Below are 22,473 nucleotides of genomic sequence, written 5' to 3' on the forward strand. Positions count from 1 at the left end.
TTGAGCCCTGATCGGAAACTATGTGAACTATTCTAACACTCATATTTACCCAGCCGGGGTCTTTGACCGGCTCACTATCTTCCCTTCCCCCGAAAGTCACGCCTCCAGTCCTCCAGTGCTGTGCTCCGCCTTCTCCCCAGAAAACATCCTCCTCCTCCAGCCACAGAGGAAACTTCCGAGCGGACTTCGTAGCTTCCAATTGCGGGATTTGTACGTTAAAAGCCGCTGATGCTGTGAGGCAGAGCACCATGCGGACTTCCAGAAGTTAGCGGGGAGATGAGCGCAATTTCATTGACTGCGGTAAGAAAGTGATCCCCCATTTTTGTCCTCCTCCTCTTCTTTTCCCCGACATGGACATGGAAAGAATCACGGCCTGAGCCGCGGCGAAGTGGGCTAGCTTCGTGTAGGCAGACATTAGCATTTTTTCTTATCGCTAAAGTATAAAGTTGGTGGATTTAAAAATAACACCGCTACAGTTTACGCCTCCCCCCACTTTTTTAAAGCGCAAACTTCAGTAACACCGCAAACTGAAGTTTGGGTGATGACGTCACCACGGGCCGAGGACCCCACTTGGTCTAAAAAAACAAAAACAAAATGGCTTTTCTCAGTCAAAACACGTCAAGGCAGAGATTTATTGCACGCACTAGTTTTTAAATATGGAAGCTGCTGTGTTGGGCGATGTTTTGGGATAGTTTGTGATGGTGTGAGCCAGAGGGCATGAAAAAGTACCGGCTTAAGGTTAAAATGCCTGGGAGAAACTACAGGGCTAAAATTCTGATTTAATATAAATGTGAAGCTTAAAAATGTATTTAATTATGTACTTTTGTAGTGCCCACGTCTGAAAGCCCCATTCAAAATGTGATCGTGTGGACTGTATATAAAAGATGGAAGATGTCATTATTTGCAAAGGCCAGAAGGGGGCGAGTTCTCTGGCTGCAAAAAGACTTCCAGTTGTATGATGGGTTATGGGAAAGTGAACCTTGTCTCCCCTGATGGAGTGTATGCAAATACTTTTTTAATGACATTAATTAAAAATGTCATCAATTAATTATTAATTAATGGCATTTTTTAAACTAAGCAAAGTTAAAAATGTGCTCATGCTACCTTTAGTGAGGTCACAGTACAAGAGGTGAGTGTTTGACACCAATACTGATGATAAAAAGACCTCTATCCAGATCTGGATCAACTCCAAAAGTTAATCACTTGTAAGCTGATTCAAATCTTACCTGTGTTCAAAAATAAATAAATAAAAAAGAACTTTTTGATTTAATTTTGCTAACAAACAGAAAACTCTGTTACAGCGTTAACCACTGCTGAATGAATTTGAACTGTGTGAAACAGTACCATTAGTTTGTTGCAGGCTCACTATAGTGAACATATTATTTATCTGAGAGTATGACTCTCAGCATAGATCCAGTTATCCTGTTACAAATTAATAATAATGATAATAATGTAAGAAATATTAAGGAATTGCTCAGAGTGAATGTTTTTTAAATGTTATATTTTAATAATGGCATTCAGCCACATTGTAATATCTTTTTAACATAATTAGGAAAAAATAATGGGCCCTGGCGTTCTACTTTCCATGTTCAGCAAGTCACTGATATTGTGTCTTTGTTCTTCTACCATCATAAAACCTATCTTTCCTTTTTATCTTAAAAGTCTCTAAATTTCTGTGGATATTAAAACACAAAACAGAAAAAGCGTTGAAATGATTAACATCTAAATGCTGAATGTTGTTTGAAATGGTTAATTGTTGTGTCTTATTTTGTATTGTAAAGCACTTTGTGATATTTGTTCTTGAAAAGAAAAGAACATACCTGGGACTCTCCACCATGTGGTCTTAGAAGTGAAGAAGCTTCTCAGATGAGAAGTGAAACATCTTCAGGAAACTTAAAGTCCTGTCGCTTTCTTTCCACGCTCCTTAGACTACCATGACTACTTACTTTACTTACTTATCAGTCATTTTAAAATAACAGAAAGTTATTGTCTCTTGTTGATACGTTTTTGTTATTGTTTTGCTACTGTATTACTACAGTGTGTATGATGGTAAATGTTGTAGTAGAGAAACACACACACAAAAGTGATTAATTTAATTTAAAATTGTACTACTATTTCAGTTTGTTTAGATTCTTTGTCATATTTTATTCCCATAATTGTTACATGCTTTGACCACATTAAATAAAAAAAAAACTGTTAAAAAATCTAATTTTTGTCAAAAATGTTTATATATAAACATAAAATAATAATAAATACTTGATAGAAAATCTGAGTTTGTGTTGTTGTTCAGACAAAATACACATTTTTAAAGGTTTACCTGGATATTGGGATATTTGTAAAGTTAACATGTTTATAAATGAATTAATAAAATAATTAATAGCTATGTGTAGTTAGTTATTAATTCAAAATTCAGTTTTGGCTTTTAACAATTCTATATATATTTAAAAGTATATTCAAGGTAAAATTATTATTTTGCTGTAATGATTTTTTTTTAAATGTGGATATTTTGTTCTGTGCTGTAAATACAAATACAAAAACAACCCATTTCTTTTCTCTTTTCCTCATATTTGGCTCAGTTAACTTTTTTGAAAACACACAATTTTAACAAATTCCATTTACAATTGAAGGAGATGCATTGTTAAAAAGACAAGTTTGTCTTCATAAAAGGTTCAATAAATGTAAAATGCTTCCAAAAAAACTAGGGTCTGTACTTGGAGCCTGAATTCTGTGTTTATCAACATTACTGATGATATCAAGACGGCTAAAATTAGAGTGTGCAGTCTGTGTCTGCTGGTCCTTAAATTACTTCATTTCCTGTGAGTATTGTCTTTCCATTTTTCTATTTTTAACTTTTGGTGGTGGGGAGACCGAGAAAGACACCACCTAAAACATAATGTGGAAAGTACTTGGACTTGGAGTAGTTGTATTATTAGTCAGTTATCTGTTAACCACACTGTTACGACTTAGTGAACTTTTTACAGTTTACAGGGTAAATGCACGTGCTTAAAAACATTTACAATATCTCAAATACAATTTTTCAAGTAAGAGTAAAATCTATTACACTTTTTATGAATGGACCTCATGAAAATTTCCATTAAATTTAAATTTACACTGCCTCTAAATTTTATATGGATCATTAATTTTGAATTGCTCAGTTTGTCCTTTATAGTTTGACTATAACAGTTTCAGGCTGTTTTGAATATTTCTAAAATGGTAAGAACAGGAATATAAGCTTATGTATAAATAAAGTCTTAGAAGCGAGGCATAGTTGGGATTTTTGAGTGTTCAGTCATTATTGTTATTTATGTGGCCTTCTTATCTTGAAGTCAAATTCACCACTGCCACACTTTGGACAGGTGAAAGATGTGTGGAGCTGTCAGGTTAGATGCTACCAAACAAAACACGTTTAAAAATGTTCCTAAACTCAACCACATACTTGTTTGTTATTTGTTGTTTTTTGTTTTTTTACTATACCCTTCATTTTAAAGTGACAACAGTTTGTTTGTGTGGAAAGTTCAGTTTCAGTTAAAGTGGTATTAAAAACTTGTTTACAACTGTAGGCGCCGTGTTAATGCTTGTGTACATTTGTGTGTCACAGGTAAACCACTAGAGCTTCTGCGTTCTCCTGCTTGTTCAAGTGGTGAGTTCATCTCCTCTTTGCTGTGTTGTGGTTGTACTTTGAGTCCCTGCAGAGGAAACTGTTTACAGTCAGTGTTGCATAATGTGCATCAAAGCAGACTGTGACTTGTGACTTGTGGTTTTTCTGTGCAAACAAGCAACGCACAACAAGTGAATCATGTTTTGTTCCCTTAAAAATTCAAACCATTGCCACTTACTATGATGTAGGTGCAGCTCTACGTAATAAAAGTTCATTTTAGAGCTAAATTAAGTAAATACTGGTGGTTGTATCTTTGCACAGACCAAAATAATTTAAGAAACTTTATCAGCGCACAGTGGGAACAGTGGTGCCCTAAAGGGGAATTTGGGTAGTATTCGTGAGATCAGTTTATTTCAAAGCTTTAGTAACTTTTTTTAGACTGTTAATATAAATCTGCCATTAAAAATCTTTATTTATTTATTTATTCAGTGCCTGTTGCTTCAGTCATGGCTCGCGGCTGCATCTGCTGTGTGAAGTACATGCTCTTCCTCTTTAACCTGCTCTTCTGGGTAATTTTTCCACACACACCGACTCGGCAGTAAGAGATTAAAGCAATTTATCGTCACCGAATCAGCAGGAAGTGTCTGAGTTTCCTGTGTGTTTCAGCTGGGAGGCTGTGGATTGCTGGGTGTCGGCGTATGGCTCTCGGTTTCTCAGGGCAGCTTCGCCACTCTCTCTCCCTCCTTCCCCTCACTCTCCGCTGCCAACCTCATCATCACCCTCGGCACCGTAGTCATGGTGACGGGTTTCCTGGGCTGCCTGGGTGCCATCAAGGAGAACAAGTGCCTCCTGCTGAGTGTGAGTGTATTACCGTATTTGGTATAAGTGAACTTTTGTTCATCTTATGTTGACACTTTTCTTCTTTTATTCAGTTCTTCATCGTTCTCTTGATCATCCTATTGGCTGAACTTATCCTCCTCATCCTGTTCTTCGTCTACACCGACAAGGTAAGACTGCAAAACGCTAGCAATCATGCTCATTCCCAGGCTGCAGATGAGTGTGCCTTCATATCCCATGATCCACCTCTCTGGTTCTGTGTGAACAGGTGAGTGAAAATGCCCGTCAGGACCTGAAAGAAGGACTGGTGCTGTACAACACGGACAACAACGCCGGCCTGAGGGATGCTTGGAACACGATACAGGGAGAGGTAAGCAGATGCATTAAAGGCAACTCTTTAATCCAGCTGCTTGTTGAGTGAATGATGCACTGTCATTTCCTCCCCTTCTGCTTGTTTACTAGTGGAAGTGCTGCGGCGTGACGAACCACCGCGACTGGCACACGGCGTTCCATGATGACGTGGTTCCTGACCGCTGCTGCCAGCAGGTTTACCCGGACTGTGGACGCAACGCCTCCAATGTGTTCTGGACGCGGGTCAGTGAAGTTATCAATCTGCTGATTATTTTATTTCTTCTGTTGTCAACAAGGCCCAATACATTTAACCACTTAAGCCCCACGCCCCCGGTACCGGGGGCAAAAAGGAGGAGATCACGTTTAATCTGTTATAACACGGGGTCAGAAATATAAGTCCCGACATGTGTGGTATCCACAGAAACCTCTGAATCTCAGCTAAAATCTCATATAAACCATTTCTACAACCACCAAACACAACGAAAACAAGCCATGATTAAACGAGCAGTTACGTAAATGCACACAAGTCCGCTAAGTAAACAAAACCGAACCAGAAATTCTTTAGACCATGTAACCGGCTAAAGAAAGGCTGGTTATCTTCCCGAGCTATCACCAATTCCAAATATTAAGTTTCACCACACACTGAAAAAAATAATCAGTGGGATAAACATAAAAAAATTATTGTAATCGGTTGCACGAAATTAAGTTATGTTTGGTTAACCTTAGTTTTTTATGTTATACCTGCACACATTTTTCTGGTAACATGAACATGACTTTTTTATGTTGTTGTTATGTTTTTCATTCCGGTCAAATATTTATAGAAACCACTTGTTTATCAGAGATGAACTTTTTGTGTTAATTGTATTGGACTACTATGTGTTATATTGACAAGATTATTTTATGGTAAGCATATTTTATTTTATAACAAATTTATAATATATAATATATAATATAATATATAATTGAGTGTTCAATAAATAAAACTAAATTAAGGCTGATCTTACTGTATGTACTGTACACTTTCTCTTCAATCAAAGAAATAAGCAAAACATTTTTGAACAATGACCTGTATTTTTGAAAATACTACACAGTTGTAACAATGGACTTTCAAGTCAGGCTTCCAAAATATACATGAGTCATATTTGTACAATGCATCTCTTGAAAAACATTCCACAACATTCCTCAAAGTTATCTGCTGTAACCTGAATTCAACATTGTGGGGCCTTATGACATCACGCTAATGTAAAAAATAGTTTTCTAAATGTAAGAGCCATAAGGTAATATGGCAACAGGGGTGTAATTATTAAAATGACACAAAGAAGAGACTTAAAATAACATTATAACCCACAGGCACAAAACCAAGAGACCTAAACTGATTAGTATTGGCTTGCTTCTATCACTAAACATCACAATCACTAATACTAGACCATGCAATCTGTTTGTAGTGGTGCACCTTGGGAAAAAAATTGCAAACTGGTGAAATTGGTGCAAGGCACCATTTCTGTTAGAGTGGATTTTAATCTGTGTCACTATTCCAAAAAATGTTAACATTAACACATTAGGTGAACAAAAATGGATTCATTACAGCATGTGATTTGAGTCCTCAGAATGCTTAAAAAGGTAATGCATTTCTGAAGTGAAATGGTAAATGGCCTGTATTTGTATAGCGCTTTTCTAGTCCCTAAGGACCCCAAAGCGCTTTACACAACCTGTCATCCACCCATTCATACACACATTCACACACTGGTGATGGCAAGCTACATGCAAAGAAGCAGAATACTGTCAGAGCATAGAGAGGTGTTCAACTATGAACTCCACACATAGTTCTAATGCAGGTAAAAGAAGAAAAAAAAACGCATCCATGGTAAATTGTGAAAATCCCAGGTGATTTTCAACATACTCCTGGCATAGAGTGACAAGCAGCATTTTGTTAAAATTATTATTTTCCCTAAAGTGTATACACAAATTATTTTTTTTCTTACCTGGGCCGTGGGCTCCAGAATGTTCTGAAGTCTTCTTCCTATTTGTCCTCCTCGCCTTTTGAAGACCTTTATTAGTTTGTCAGCACATCTATCTGCGAGAGTAATCTGGACTGCAGTGGCATGGTGGTAATGCGCTTAAACTCTGCATTTATCTAAAAAGAGAAGTTGCCACATAAAAATGCTGTCAGAATCTCAGATCTCACAAGGTTACATCCACACAAAGTTGTTATTTTTGTCATATTACTACTTATTAGCTATGGGTCCCATGTTGCTGAGCAGTTCCATAGTTGCCCTTACTTCCATACCACCCAAAGCCTGTTTGCAACCACAGCAGTTGCCTCCTTCTGGCCATTTTGCAGTTCTGCCAAATGACCCAGAAACTACATCTATTATTGTCATATATACATCAAGGTCTTTCATTAATACTTAGTTAAATTAGTTAATTTGACCTTTCCAGAAAATTTACCTCACAGAATGTGAGATAACATATGCAAATCTTCACTAGTAAATAAAATAATGTTATTAAAACCTTAACTGTAACACCTCTACGTAACAGCGCTAGAGAATTGTTCTGAGGCAACACCAATCTGCCCTTCAGCAGGGATAAGCACCATATATCGATACAGAAAAAATAAATTTAACATATTTATATTGTCATTTTTTTAAATCTCTTTATGCCCTCCTCTCAGTCTCTCTATAAATCAGTTAAAATAATTTGTTGGGTTTTTGTGTGTCTTTAACATGTTATCAGTACATTACATTCACTGCCCCAGAACATGAAATAAAGCCCCACATCATGCACTTCCTCGAACACACACACACACACACACACACACACACACACACACACACACACACAGAGCCCACCCCATGGCAAACTAGCTTGTTTAACTGTTTAACTAAAACATTTTAGGTACAACCAGTTAACTAAATGGACACAAGTTTGTTTGTATTCACTGAGAAAAAACAAGCAAATGTGACTGGGCACACACTGAAAAAAAGCTAATGCACATAATGTCCCGCAGCTTAAGCTAGCATTATCGTTAGTTAACTTAAGGAATGACTTGTTTTTTCCATTATGTTGCTCAACGGCAATTCATGAGAAAAACTTCCCCATCTAATGGATGTTCTCTTCGTTTCCTCTCAAACATGTAGTTTTCAGTTTACCTCGACAAAGTAAAGCTCAGCACTAAACGAAGCGAAGACAAAAAATGGCGGACCGCCACAGTGAATTTTCCCTCGCAGAACACACCCTGGGGGGTGGAGTTTCAACAGAAAACATAACTATTTTCTGTTATTTTGATATGACTGGTTTTAAAAGACTGAACATCCTTCTAAAACAAGTGAAAGGCGTGAGACTTAATTATGTTTAGACCAAAAATACAAATGATTCATGTTGGATATATTTACTGTATTTTTACTAATTTAACAACCTCATCATTGCATTAGCTTTATGCTATAGCATTACGCTTACATTAGCTTGAAGCTCAAGGTCGTCATTTTATTTAATTTCTTTTTCTGGGCTTACAAACAGGACACACAACATTTAGATAACCGTTACACTGAATCTTGGGTCTGTGTTGAGTCTTCCAGCTGCTGACTACAGAAGCTAGATTGACCTTTCAGCATGTTTATAGCGGCTGTGGCTATGTGCTGGTAATGTTACCATGTGTGCGCAGTCACATTGGCAGCAGACATGTTTCAACAAACTAGTCATATCCCGGCCCTACATTAGCTTGTTTAATGGTTAAGACACTGCAGGTACCACCACTTACTACAGACACCGATGCAAGTTTGTAATAGTCTGTTAATTTAGACTGAAAGAATATATAAACAATATTAACTCACATTATATATGTTAATTACTAATTTGCTTATCGCATAATTTTGGTTACCATTAGCTAACTGGAGCCTAACATTGGAATTTCGTGGTTTTCGATAAACAGCCCACATACCTGTAAAATAACAACACCCCAGTAAAAGTCCACATATATAAAGGGTCTACACTCTTTCTCACTGGTGTGTTAGCTTTAAAATCTTATTTACCTTCAAGTGTAAAACTCCAGATGGTAGTAGATTTTCCAAAGCGAGAGACAAAAATGGCGGACAGTGCAGCCGATTTTTCCTTTCCAGGGGGCGGAGCTTGAGGAGAAAACACGACTAACTTGTTTCTTTTCAACATGATTTATTCTAAAAGAATGAATATTCTTAAAGAATATGTGAAAATTAAAAGACAAAAATATGTTTAGATGTGAAATTTAAATTAGTCATGCTGGATATATGAAGTAATTCTATGCAAATTCAACAACCACCCTATTGCATTTTTTTCAGTGCACTCTGACCAAAATTCACTGAATGAGCCGCAAAAGAAGACCACAAAAACACATAGTGGCGCAAATGCGCTAAGACAGAAATTGACTTACCATTTTCGCCGTTAGCCATTAGCCACGTGATTATCAGCAGTTACCACGCCTAACTAGCTGCATCAGAGCCGTCAACAACTTCCATTTTAGACCCACCTACAGACACGTGACTGGACAGAGGCCACATGCAGTAAATTTGGGCCCATGTGGGTTTTGGCCTTGCAACTTCTGATTGGTTGAAGTGACGTGAACGTGGCACAGTTACTGTGATCCTATTGGCTCAAACGATTAAAAATAGGTGTCTGGTTTAAAATGAACTGCACAACCACGACTCATATAGTTCATGAGTTGGTGTTATAGTTCTTTTCCTGTTTTCTGGTTTTCCTGTTATTTCTTTACCTCGAACTTAATCCCAAACTGTTTTTGTTTTATTTGAATTTAAAGAAGCATTAGGTTGTGTTTGAATGTGTCAGAAACAACAACAGATGTTAATAACCAGGAACAAAAGGAGAAAAGTGTTCAGAGTGAACTCAGTGTAAAGCGTTTTTGTGACCAGATGTCTCCTGATGATCTGGTTTCCTTCGTCTTTTCAGGGCTGTTATGAGAAGGTTGAGGAGTGGCTGGACGACAACAAGCACCTTCTGGGGACCATCGCGATGTGTGTGTTGGTCATACAGGTGAGCAGCACTTTATCCGGTGGTCATATTCAGACTTTAAATACTTACAGGGCCTGTGCTATGAAGCAAGTTAAACATATCCAGGATGTAGTTTCCTTAACTTTCTCAGGGTTACAGAATCACAAAAAACTAAATAAAAATTCATTTAAGACATTTTACTACCAATTAAGGCCATATGCCTTTAAAGACTTTGTTAGGGACCCTTTCCCTGACAGCTGTGAGATACCACCCCAGGTTACCTGGAGGTTCTGTCTAAGGCTACTGGGGTTGGCAGGTTGCTGCTGAGTGTTAATATGGCACATTATAGCAAGTCTTCATGGGCTTCCAACATGACTGTATTGACAAGAGTAAAACGAGGCAAAAGTTTAGGGCGGTTTCAGTATATTAACACTCAAAGAACAACAGGAAATAAACTTCCCCTGGGGATCTATTTTCTTACTCATGAGAGAAAAAACAAAAACTTCAGACTGTCCCATAACCCTAGAGACCATCTTATTATCTTCCAGGAATTGTGATACAATTTTCCAGGGAACTGATCGGCCAGTAAGCCTTGATTTGATCATGTTGATATCTTATCAGGCTCCAGAAACGGTTTAAGGCTGGTTATGCTGGTTAAGAAGGGAACCACCTTCTAAAGTTAACTCGCTAAGCACTAAATCCTGCCTCATAATACAGCTCTTTATTAACTGGAGTGTTTTTCTGTTTCCAGCTGCTCGGCATGGCTTTCTCCATGACACTTTACCAACAGATCCACCGGGCAGGGAAGAAGTACGAAGCCTGAGGGGATTAATGGAGGTGTTTCACACATCTGAGCTTTGGGTACATAAAATATATCATTGTTATAGTTTTTAAAAAGCCAGTTCTTATGTGTACCACTACAACCTTTTATCTTTTTTCCATCTCTGCACCCAGTTATTGTTGTGAATAGCATTTAAATTAGGTTTGTTTGTTTTTTATAGTTAGCTTTTATAAAAATCACAATATATTGTGTTTTTTTTAATGTAAAGTAATAACACGAGAAAAATCAGAACAGAAAGAAAGATTTGGAATGATTTATCAGGTCGTTGAAAGCCACGCATGTGAGAAAAATGCTTAGATAAGGCGAGCGTTGTGTACTAACATGTTCAATAAAGACAAAGAGCACTCTACAGAAATGCGGTTTGAAGAGATTTTTTTGTTCCAGGTGATGATTACTGAGATTTGCTTTTGTTGCTGCAATCCTCTGATAAAAGCAGAGAGAGAGTTTCAGGCCTCTGCAGGTTTCACAGATGTCAGATCAGGTAATTCAGTGAACTGATTGATCACCTGAGAGGGAAAGCTCTCTCTCCTGACTCAGCAGTGATCTGATCTAGGTCATGAACCTTTGACAACTTTCAGTGGCTCTCTTTGACTTGATTTAAAAAACAAAACAAGATTAAACAATGGTTATCAACATGAGATTTTAGATTGTTTTAGGCCTCTGTTAACAGACCCAGACCAATGGCACTGTTGGTCTAAAGGGCGAAAATACCACTGTTGCCTGAAGACAAAGGAAGAGGAGAGGGGGACGGCATATTAGGAGGCAGCGAGAGAAGGAGAGGTAGGAGTGGAAGGATTTTAAATGTAGGGACTATGACTGATAAAAGGAGAGAGCTGTTTGATATGATATGGCTTCATGCTTGGGCAGAGCACTACATGAACATAAATAAACATCTGGACTGAAGCCTCCCAGTGCTTATTGGGCTGACAGGTTTGACCACACTGACATAAGAGACTAAAACTTTATTTTAGTTAGCTCCTTAAGCACACGTTTACATTTTAATATAGTTTTACTTCACTCTGTTAACCTCGTTCCACAGTTACAAGTCCAGGATTTTGTTGTTATCGTAGACGATGTCCCCTTTGATGATGACATACCGGATGAGCTCCTGATGTCCTCCCAGCTGGTAAATCAGGTGCTCCCACCTGCAGAACGACACAGAGGACAGGCTCTGTTGTTTTTATTTCTTATTTCTAATGTAAAGCTGATACAATATTAGATTTTCAATGTAGGAAGAGGTCAGAAGTATCAGAAAAACACCAAATCTAAACATCTGCACACCAAAGTTTCTGCCTCTGATTAGGAATCACTAAAACTGCACACTTAATAAAGCTACCTAGTAAAATAATGGTTCAAATTATGAAACCATGCATTAATATAACATTACAGTTAAAGGCAGCACTAAACTGCAAGCAGTGAGTGACTGAGTGCAACACACAGAGTAAATAATTGCACTATTTCCACAATAGAAACACAGCTGATTATCTTTAAATTTTACCTTAACTTTTTTAAGCTCCATAAAAACATGAAATTGGTCTTTGAAGTGTTCTCTGCTGTGGGTGGCTTACCGTGTGGCGTTGAGGAGCAGCAGGTCTCCATGCTTGTTGACCTCCAGCGATCCATGTGTGTGGGAGCGCCCGAGGGCGTAGGCTGCGTTGATGGTGGCGGCGGCCAAAGCCTCTGGCATGGACATCCTCATGTTAACGCAGGCCAGATGCATCACTATCGGCTGAGGGAGAGAAAAAGAAGAAGAGAGGGGGATGTAAGCAGAGGGGAGCCTGCAGTTCCTCTATTGGCCACTTGAGGCAGACTCTTGAAGTGAATCAACCCCTCCAGACTTCCATGTTAAAATGTCCAACTTTACATGCTTACAGCAGCTGTTTGCACCTCAGTGGAAGCTAATAACTTATCATTCTTGCTTAAGGAAAAACGGAAACATAACATTTAGGCTTCACGGGTAATATCACAGTACTTACATCCATCTTTTATATACAGAGTGTGGCTGTGACAGAGACAAAGGAGGAGTCAGACCTCCTGCACTCACCATAGAGCAGCAGTAGGCGTTGGGGTTGAAGTCGCTGCCGAGGGCCACGATCACTCCGGCGTCCAGCATGTCTCTGGCCCGAGGCTTGGGCAACCTAAACATCAACACATGTATTACTCGAAAAGCTCTCGGTTAAAGGATGTGTGTGTGTGTGTGTGTGTGTGTGTGTGTGTGTGTGTGTGTGTGTGTGTTACAGTACCGCAGAATGTAAGCTGTAGTCGGCAGGAGGACCGCGGCAGTTTTTGCTTTGGCCATGGCAGCAATTCCTGCATCTGTCACCTCCTCCAGGTGACTGATGGCTAAGGCTCCAAGCTCCGCCCCCATCTGAAATAAATGCACACTCTGTTTAACAAGACAGGACCTCAGATGATTATTAATAAACAATTAAACAGTTAGGTTTCAGATAAATATCCAAACGTCTCCGTGCAGCTCATCTGCATTTGGCCGCGGATCATCAATTATATTTTATGCGCCTTTAGTGTCTTTTTTTTTTGTCTATAGTGACATTTCCCTCGCCTTCCTGAACATGTTTTTGGATGTGTTAGACTGTATTACTCTGAAAGTCAAAGATTATCAGCAGCTGAAATAACATATATTCTGAACACCCATATGTTTTTTTTCTTAGAAAAAGAACATATGGGTGTACAGAAACTGTTTAATAAGGCCACAAAAATGAACTGTAGCTCCCAATCATACTTATTGTTTTTACTTCACATGACTCTGTGAACATTTGTTTTCTCAGTCCATCTGTACGGGGATCTGGAGCCTATCCAGATGCAGAAGAGCGTAGGTTTGGTAGTAAAGATGGTGATGAAGCATGCTGGCTTTCATCACAAAGGTGGAAACTAGCTGATATTTTTCTTTGGAGTTGGTGTAAACTAAAATAATATGAGTACTGTTGGTCGGGTGAGCAGAAACTGAAGGTTATGATGTGGTTCAGAGGTGAATATTCATCTTTAGGCTGTAGCTTACAGTGTATACATAATCTTCGGCAGATACCTGAGCAGAGTTCATGGGATGAAGCTCATCTCCGTGGAAATTGATGTTGAGGCCCATTTGTTTGCCTGCCTGCAGGATGGAGCGGCTCGAGCTGAGGTCAAACACTCCCTGCTCACAAAACACGTCGATGTTGTTGACTCTGAGAGTCCCAGCAGACATCCTTTCCTTCAGCTGAGGCAGCTGAACTCTCAGAATGTCCTCTGTAGCTTCTGCCACTGTTTTCCCTCTGAAGGAAGAGAAAGACGTGGAGGAGGAGGAGATGTGGAATATAAGGCAAAAATAGATCTGTTATACTTACTTGGGCACTGCGTGAGCTCCGCAGTAGGTGGCAGAGATGTTTATAGGTAGGGAGCGCCGGGCCTCCTCGATCACTTCCAGCATTTTCAGCTCAGTCTGCAGCTCCAGGCCGTAACCGCTCTTACACTCCACCAGGGTGGTGCCCGCTCGCTGCATCCGCACCAACCTGCTGCGGAGGGACGCCAGGAGGTCCGAGGCAGGGGCAGCTCGAGTGTGCTCCACCGTGAAGTGGATGCCTCCACCTGCTCGGTGCACGTCCATATAGGTGGCACCTGCCAGCTGCAAATGAAGCGCCGAGCATGTCATCAACAGTTCAGATGGTAAATGAAGCGAAGTGAAGTTAAGCAGAATAAATTACCTTCATTGCAAATTCATGCACCCGGTCCCCAGCCCAGACTGGATGAGTGTGAGCATCAACCAAGCCTGAAACAAGAAGTTTGCAGCAGTTAATCACTGCGAGAAGAGGCGGAAGTAAAAGGTCAAACATTAAAAGTACTTTGGACTTTGGCTCCTTCCTGATTTCTTAGTTTTTTGCATATTTGTCACATTTACAAGCTTGATATCAAACAAATCATTTAAATATAAGCAGACATAAAGATGCCAAATTTGAGCTTTAAGCCAACAGAACTGATACAAAGCTGATCCTCACCTGGCAGGACGCACATTCCTGCAGCATCGATCACTTTGTCAAACAAAGCTTCTGCATACTGAGCTCTGATGGTTTCTGCAGGCCCTACAGCTTTAATCAGCCCGTCACTGTGAGGGAAAAGCACACACTCATCCACAGTGACTTTATTCTCTGACATGTCATGAGTCTGTACAGCCTGCAGGGGGCGCTCCAGTGTGTATCATTGGTCGTCAGGTTAAGAAGTCACTTTTCAAATAACCCGAAACTGGTGCCCAAAAGCAGGTACCAGCACAGCTCCTCACAAGCTCTGCTCACTTCTGTAGCTACATGAGATATTTTCCATCTTTCTGATGAAATCTGAGAGACTCTAATAAAGCTCCTTAACCTTCAACAGAGGTTATTTATCACTCCTGTCATATTTATTCATGTGCCCTGTGTTATTTTTAAGCATTTCCTAATATATTTGTCAACCTCCAAAACAGATCTGTTTTTTTAAACATTAGAACCATTGATTTTATTGTAGTTTTCCACTTTTTTGCTATATTTTGATGTTTGGCATTGTAATATAACTAACAGACCTACAGTGGTGTCTCGGATTCACTGTTTTGCATTAAAATGACTGAAAGCAATAATAAGTTACATTAGAACATTTCAGAGCATCTGTGATAGACAGTAGAGATATAATAAATACAAATAGAACCATTTTTTAAAAGCCTTTAACATTACACGGGAACGCTCATCATTTCAGTCACTAAAGCAGCTTGGTCTGTGAATTAGAGATATATTAGAAAATAACAACAATAAGAAGAAGGAGTGTATAAATAAAATACCAAACCTGTCTAGTTGTAGGGCAACATGGTAGAAGAGGCTCTGCATCAAACGCTTAAGAGACTTTAAAATTTTGCATTTGTGCAGCTACATGTGCAATAAAAACCTATCACCGGTTTAGTCATCTTTAAAATCTACTTCATATCCTGCAACATGTGTCTTTATTTTACTTAACAGGACAGTAAACATTTGACAGTCAAAACCTAATCTTTTACTCACTAATCCCTGTACTGTCTTCTTTTGCCATGACATGGTGTAAAGCAAAAGGTGTCAAAGGGAAAAGGAAGTGCAGCTTCAACAGCAGGTCCCAATTTTCCTCATTTATTCAGTGTCCTGTCAGTTTATGTGCTTTTGTAGAGCACAAAGCATGTACATGTATAGATTTTGGAACCCAAACAATCCCACTTTCTTTATAATTCAAAAATCTTGAGATTTTAACAAGCTTCTAACCTTGCATAGATTTCTTCTACTGTGTTTAAATCCTCACACCAGAAGCAGTAGTCATTTTTGCAAAATGTTCACTTTGTGCCCACCTTGACCCCTGACCCAGATGTTTGACATCTCCTTTATAAAGCTTAGAGATCTGAAAATGTGCCTATAAAATTCATAATTTGTGACAAACTTACCTTCCTATTACAACGCTCCCATTTTCAATCACGCACAGATTTTGCATCCCATCTTTGGTCAGGTACTTCTCAGAGTTTTTGCAGATCAAAACTAGCTGTTTGGCATTTTTAACCAGCAGTCTGTAAGGTCTGGACATTTTGACTCATCTGAAGTCAAACTTTAGAAGAGAGGGTGTTGAAGCCAACTCAGGAAACAGGCAAATATTTGCCCAGGAGAGAAAGAGCAGAGTTTAAAGTGCACAGAGGGGGGTGGGGCTTACTGTACAAAAAAAATAGTAAATAAAAATCAGACAACACACAAACACACACGTCTTTTTTAAGAAAGGGTACAATAATCACTTTATTGTGTCTGTATCACAACATAAAACTGGTCTCACATACAGTAGGACAAAAAAAAAAAAAAAGATTCAAAGCTGCTTGAAAAATAACCCCAAACGTTCATTTGTTTCACACGGTGAAAACACAAACACACATCAGCCCGGCATCACTCTCGCATCTCGCCGTCCTCTTCCTCCTCTTCTACACCTCTGATGTACAAAACATTATTGCACCTGTGGAGGTCGAGCACAGCATGAGAAAGCGTTTCCTTTCACCAGTCACTTAATTATTAACACAAGTTAGTCAAGTCTGACGACTTCAAACTGTTCGGACTCCCGCTGATTTCTCTCTGCGGCGTTACAAAGTGTCATTCACATACCTGATGAGAACCTCACCGAGATGTCCGGCCAACGCTCCATCCACATACTCTTCTGTGTTTGCCAGCTGTCAAAAAATAAAATAAAATAAAACAAAGTTCAAAGGTCAGGTAAGATAATTGGTGGGGCAGAGAAGCCAAGACCTCCCTCATCCCAGCCACCTCCTCCAGCTCATCCAGGGATGACCTGTTCCCAGACCAGCTGACAGATAAAATCTCTCCGGTGCTTCCTGGGTGTCCACCCAGAACACTTCACCCAGGAGGTGACCTCCTCAAATGTCTCCTTTCAGTGTGGAGGTGTAGCGGCTCTACTATGAGCCTCTAATGGAGAGGCCAGCCATCCTTCAGAAAAGATCATTTCAACCAAAATAACTAAAAAGAGCCTTAACAATAAGATCAGGCCCAGACTAGCAAAGTTATGGCCTTTTTTCTACAAAAATCTTGTTGCTGCAGCTCCATCTGGTGGCAGATAGTTGCAAAAATATTTAGGACACCAATTCACCAGCATTGGACTTAACATTTAATTAGATTAAATGACTTGTACATTCAGCACCGACTAGTGACAATAGCAATGATCAGTCGCCACAGTTGCACAAATTCATACTTAAAACATGCGCTAAATAAAAGAATTAAAAAAAATGTAATCCTAGTTGCCACAGTGATTTCATCAGGTAAAAACAGAGCCACTTTGGTGATACAGAAAACTCTGACTTTAAGTTTAGCATAGCCTAGCATGCCATTCTGTGGTGTAATTCTATAATTGTGCAGTTTTTATGGTTAGAAACTGATCATACTTCACAAATTATCAAGTATCAGGATGTTTTCCCTGAGCTGGATTATTGATGTTGTCTTAAGTATATTAATATGTGTGTATTTTCATCAGGGTGTATGTTTAGAACTACAAGTGAGGACAGTGTTAACACAGGTCCCCTCTTCTGTGACTGTCTGGTCACTGGTGTACCACCCAACACTGGAATGATGCTTCTTTGCCATGATGTCATTTTATCCTTCAACAGGAAAATACTACAGGTTCTTGTGACCCCATGAACACATTGCTCGAGTTTTATTAATAATAATAATAATGATGTATACTTTATTGATCCCCACGGGTAAATTACTTTCTCTGCATTTAACCCAGTGAAGCAGTGGGAAGCCACTAATCAGGCACCCGGGGAGCAGTGTGTAGGGACGGTACTTTGCTCAGGGTACCTGTTCAGTGGATTCGAACCCCTGACCTTCCAATCATGGGGTGACCATGCTACCAACTGAGCTATCCCTGCCCACAAAAGAGTTTTCTGTTGCTGGGTAATGCAGGGGAACTGTGTACTGACAGCTTGGAGGAGTTCTGTGTTGCATTAAGCAACAGTAAAAACAACCTTTCTAAGAGAAGAGTTTTGTTTGCTGCTTCAGAAGCAGAGGAGGCAAAGGTAACACATTACTCTGGGCTAACAGTTGTTTTTACTTGGATACAGAATAACACAAAGTTTAGAAAAATAAATCCAAGTCACCTTTCATGCTACAGCAGCTGCATTAATGCCAAACTAAATGCGCTTGTCAATGTTAAAAATCACATTAGCTGAAAACTGCTTTTATTTTGAAATCGAACCTCAGTTTCTCTTACCATAATACCTAGTTTATAAACAATGCAAAATTTGTCCGTAAAACAAATTTTAGGTAATAGAACAAGGCAAATGATCCACACCTGCATATTCATGTACCCGTCCACAGACACGAGGTAGCCCTTATATTCCATGCCCCACTTCAGCTTCACCATCACTGGTTTTCCTGTCAGGCCGTTCAGGAAAGGCTTCGGGTTCAGAGGTAAACTCTGGAGAAGCAGACCAATCAGAGATAAATACACACACATCAAATTCAGACACCAATGAAACAAACAGCTACAGGTTAGCATCGTAATACCCGTACATGTCAAATCAAAACCATATGCAGTGACTTATTCTGATCTGTGATCTTATAATAGGTATCAGGTCTCTAAAAAGAGACCTTGCACGTTTCCTTTCAGTTTGCACAGTTTTCCAAAGACAAAGACGATTAAAAAATAAACCGTGAATTTTATGATTGTCAAGTAATTATAAGTATTTAGCTTCAAAATATTTGTGTGGCAGTTAAATTAGACGTTTTCTGAATGAAGTTTGGTGCGACACTCTCCACAGATTCAAGCAGGAAGAAAAGCGCCAATAAACAAACAGCCACTAAACAGGAAGCATTGAAACCAGCCTAATTATGTTTCCGTAGATAAACATAAAAAGTGAGGCTGCTTTCCGTGTGAGGATTCATTCATTATCTCTACAGTTATGAATGAGACGCTAGCCTCGCCTATGCTAACCAGCTAACAGGCTAGTCGCTATTCCCGCGCGCTTCTGAGTAAAAAAATCCCCCCAAACATCCGGTGAAGCTAAAAGGTAATGTTTCCGAGCTTTACTCACCATTTTAGCTCAAATTAAATAAGCACTGTGAATTTTAAGGTATATGTTTGGTATCCTTTCGTCACAATAACGTTGCACTACACAGCAGCACACGCTTTGCCGCCGACCGGAAGTCCTGCACTTTGCTTCCTGAGGAGTCTGTGTGTTTTTACACACCGCGACCTAGCGGTCAGAGGTTCACACCACACCCAAACCGTTTTGTTCATTTATTTATTTATTTATTTATTTATTTTATTGCTTATTATGAGCAGAACAGAAACATTTAAGACCATGAGAGACATGAGAGAAACAAGCTGGGGTCAACTAACAAAAGCAAGGGACAGCGCACAAGAAAGGAGAAAAAGAGGGTGGAGGAGAGATGGAGCGGGTGAAGATGAGTGTGTGGAGTGATTTGTGACAGGATAGCAACCATTTATAATCTTCAATACGATCAGCTGCAGGCAGGTGGCGCAAAGAACATGCTAAATAAGAAATACATACAGGTGTGGTCAGACCCCCAATAATCTGGGGGTTTAATTATTTCTTTAAACTTGAGTTTTTCTAGAGTGGAACGATTGTACAGTATACATCTTTAATGACTCTAAAAATAATTGGGTGCGCAAGTTTGAATTTATTTGGGATTTTCAAAAGTATACATACTGTCTCAAATATATAAATTAACTTAAATCTTTTAATAAGTGGTTCTGATTCAGAATAATAGGAAAGTCCAAGGAACCCAGTAAAGATCCAAGAAAGATGATTGAAGATTTACCCAATTTACAAAGGTTTTTTGGAGCCATTTGTAAACAACTGCAAATTCAAAGATCATCAGTTTGCATGTGTCATTTGGATGTGTCAACACTTTGAGGTCTTGAAGAAGACCCCAACTGTCATTCTCAGATGAAAGGAAATTGGTTGGGACATTCAGGAACAACCCAGGAACCACTAGGGCTCAAGCCTGCCATGAACTAGAAAATACATAGCTATCGACTAAGAAAGAAGTCCCCCTCCAAAATTGACACCTTCAAGCTTGAATGAAATTTGCAGCTGTCCACACGGACAAGACAAATGCCTTCTGAAGCAAGTTTTATGGTCACATGAGACAAAGATCAAGCTAATTGGCCACAATGACAAGAGGAATGTTTGGAGGAGTGAAGGTCAGGCTATCAAACCTAAGAACCCTGTACCAGCTGTCAGGCATGGCAGTGGTAGCATCATGCTCTGGGGCTGTGTGGCTGCCAGTGTTCTGGTACATTGTAATTTAGCATGAATACCTCAATAAACTTCAACTCAGCTCAAATTAACAGCTAAATGACTGAAAATTGAACATAACTCAGTGTTCCAACATGACAATGATCCCAAACATACATAAAAATGACAACTAAAGTTATTTTGCCTCATGATAATATACTTAAAGTTAAATTGTAATCTGTTTACTGTTCAAAGCAAATATAAGCATCACTGTCGGTGCCTCCACCTGCCCTCAGCTGAACTGAAGGCAGATGGATAATGACATATCCTGTAGGTGCAACACCTGCTCTACTTATGTCACTTTGACATGCCCCTCACTCACAAACTGCTCACTAGTTGAACCCTGTGGCCTCTTCGGGGGCAAAAAGTTAAATAACTGTAATAACCGAGTCGGCCGGCTGTAAGTCTGAGCAGCAATTTCACTCCAGGCACAAACAGTCTGACGCGCTCACATTTTTTCTGCGCTGAAGCGTTGAACAGATTCTGAAGTATCTGACAAGTTCAAACCTGATGCGATGAATGAAACTAACACCTGACTTCCTGATGTTAGAGGCTGTGATTGTCCAGAAATTCCTCTGAAATTGCAGCAGAGCTTTATTTGCATATTTGAAATGCTCGTGTCCTTACATCATTTTAGCTCATGAGCCGCCCTCTGTGTATTTAACCGACCCGTCAGTCACTTTCTGTGTGTTTTATAGCATGAAGGAAATATGTGGCAGAGAGAGAATGAAAATGGCTAGAAATCCAAAAATTACTAGTAAAATATGTTAAAATAGGAAAGCTTGTCCATCCTGGTCACTCCCATAGCAAACTGTAACATTTTCAGCTTGGCCACCATTTCCAAACTGTACATTGTAGCATCTGTACTATCTTGTAAACCTTCCCTTTCACACTTGTTGCTATCCTTCTATCACAAATCACCCCTGACACCCGTCTCCACCCACTCCACCCTGCCTGGACTCTCTTCTTTACCTCTTTTGTGCACTTGTCTGGTGCTTTCACTGGTTTAACCCAGGTATTTAGACTCATCTGCCTTCATTACCTCTGCTTTTTGCATCCTTACTGTAGAGAGATTTAAAATAATGACTTCAAAGCAGCAAAAGAGGTTCAAAACTGCCACAAAACATGAAAAATTAGTAAAAAGGGATGTGTTAACACTGTGTCAGGCTGGTGACCTGTCCAGGGTGTACTCTAACTCTTGCCCTATGGTTGCTGGGATAGGCTCCAGCCCCCTGTGATCATCATAAGTAAATGGAAGAGGATGGATGGATGGATGGATGGAGGCATTCAAACTAGACTATAAAAGTTTTTGAAGTGCCACAGAGGTGGTGGAAAACAGACTAGAAAGACACACAACATGGCTACAGAGATTAAAAAATAACCTGAAAGACAACCAGAAATACAACAAAAAGAGTGAAAGATGAGCACAAACTGAGAAAAACCAACACAAAGAGCTCCAAAACTGACCCAAAAACAACAATGGAGATGATAAAATGACTCTAAACAGATAACAACTACCACAAAACAACAAGAAAAGATCATGAAACTGCCCTAAATAGATGTAAAGTGACCACAAAGAGCTTTAAGAAGTCCACAGTGCATTATTGGAGACTTATTCATTGACTTTTCTGCCAAAAAGCTGAGAAGATGAAAACATCTCTCGTCTTTATGGAGCTAAATCCTGGAAACTGTTTAAAACCGTGAGAAAAGAAGAAGTTTTCTCCTCCACAAAGAGCCAGGCGGGCGGTGACTGAACCAGGACAGGCAGAACAAAGTGAACAGGTGAGATAGTTTAACTTGGCTCACTGCTTATTGGACAAGGGTCAGGTGCTTAGAAAGCAGGTCACGGTCCGATTACACCGCAGACAGAGAAGCCAGAGCCGTGCTGGGTTCAGTCGAGCTTAAGCCAAATAGGCCTGAGAGGAAATCGGCGTTCTACCTCTGCTGAACACAGGGAGGCGCCCTGCAGCCTGCACTCTGTTGATGCCACTCATGCAGGCTGGAAGCTGGGGGTTATCCCCTCTTCTTTTTATGGGCAGCAATGATGTGGAAAGCAGGATGAGTATTTAACTGGAT

General features: G+C 39.6%; 3 protein-coding genes across 3 annotated transcripts; 1 reads left to right on the top strand and 2 right to left on the bottom strand.

Moving 5' to 3' along the window:
* Positions 1-133: 133 nt before the first annotated feature.
* LOC134646875 (tetraspanin-9) lies at positions 134-10,978 on the top strand. The gene is made up of 9 exons (XM_063500883.1): positions 134-300; positions 3,599-3,640; positions 4,088-4,167; positions 4,265-4,456; positions 4,531-4,605; positions 4,704-4,805; positions 4,898-5,029; positions 9,725-9,808; positions 10,518-10,978. Exons 3-9 carry the CDS (start codon positions 4,105-4,107, stop codon positions 10,587-10,589), a joined length of 720 nt encoding a protein of 239 aa, XP_063356953.1. The 5' UTR covers positions 134-300; positions 3,599-3,640; positions 4,088-4,104; the 3' UTR covers positions 10,590-10,978.
* A 668-nt stretch (positions 10,979-11,646) lies between these two features.
* amdhd1 (amidohydrolase domain containing 1) lies at positions 11,647-16,166 on the bottom strand. The gene is made up of 9 exons (XM_063460496.1): positions 16,030-16,166; positions 14,597-14,703; positions 14,306-14,370; positions 13,949-14,226; positions 13,651-13,876; positions 12,851-12,975; positions 12,652-12,745; positions 12,176-12,336; positions 11,647-11,752 (listed from the first exon to the last, which is right to left on the bottom strand). Exons 1-9 carry the CDS (start codon positions 16,164-16,166, stop codon positions 11,647-11,649), a joined length of 1,299 nt encoding a protein of 432 aa, XP_063316566.1.
* A 185-nt stretch (positions 16,167-16,351) lies between these two features.
* On the bottom strand, positions 16,352-19,288 carry snrpf (small nuclear ribonucleoprotein polypeptide F). The gene is made up of 4 exons (XM_063501284.1): positions 19,168-19,288; positions 18,426-18,551; positions 16,727-16,791; positions 16,352-16,580 (listed from the first exon to the last, which is right to left on the bottom strand). Exons 1-4 carry the CDS (start codon positions 19,168-19,170, stop codon positions 16,514-16,516), a joined length of 261 nt encoding a protein of 86 aa, XP_063357354.1. The 5' UTR covers positions 19,171-19,288; the 3' UTR covers positions 16,352-16,513.
* Positions 19,289-22,473: the final 3,185 nt, after the last annotated feature.

The sequence above is a fragment of the Pelmatolapia mariae genome, linkage group LG17 (assembly GCF_036321145.2).
Source record: "Pelmatolapia mariae isolate MD_Pm_ZW linkage group LG17, Pm_UMD_F_2, whole genome shotgun sequence".
Taxonomy (NCBI): domain Eukaryota; kingdom Metazoa; phylum Chordata; class Actinopteri; order Cichliformes; family Cichlidae; genus Pelmatolapia; species Pelmatolapia mariae.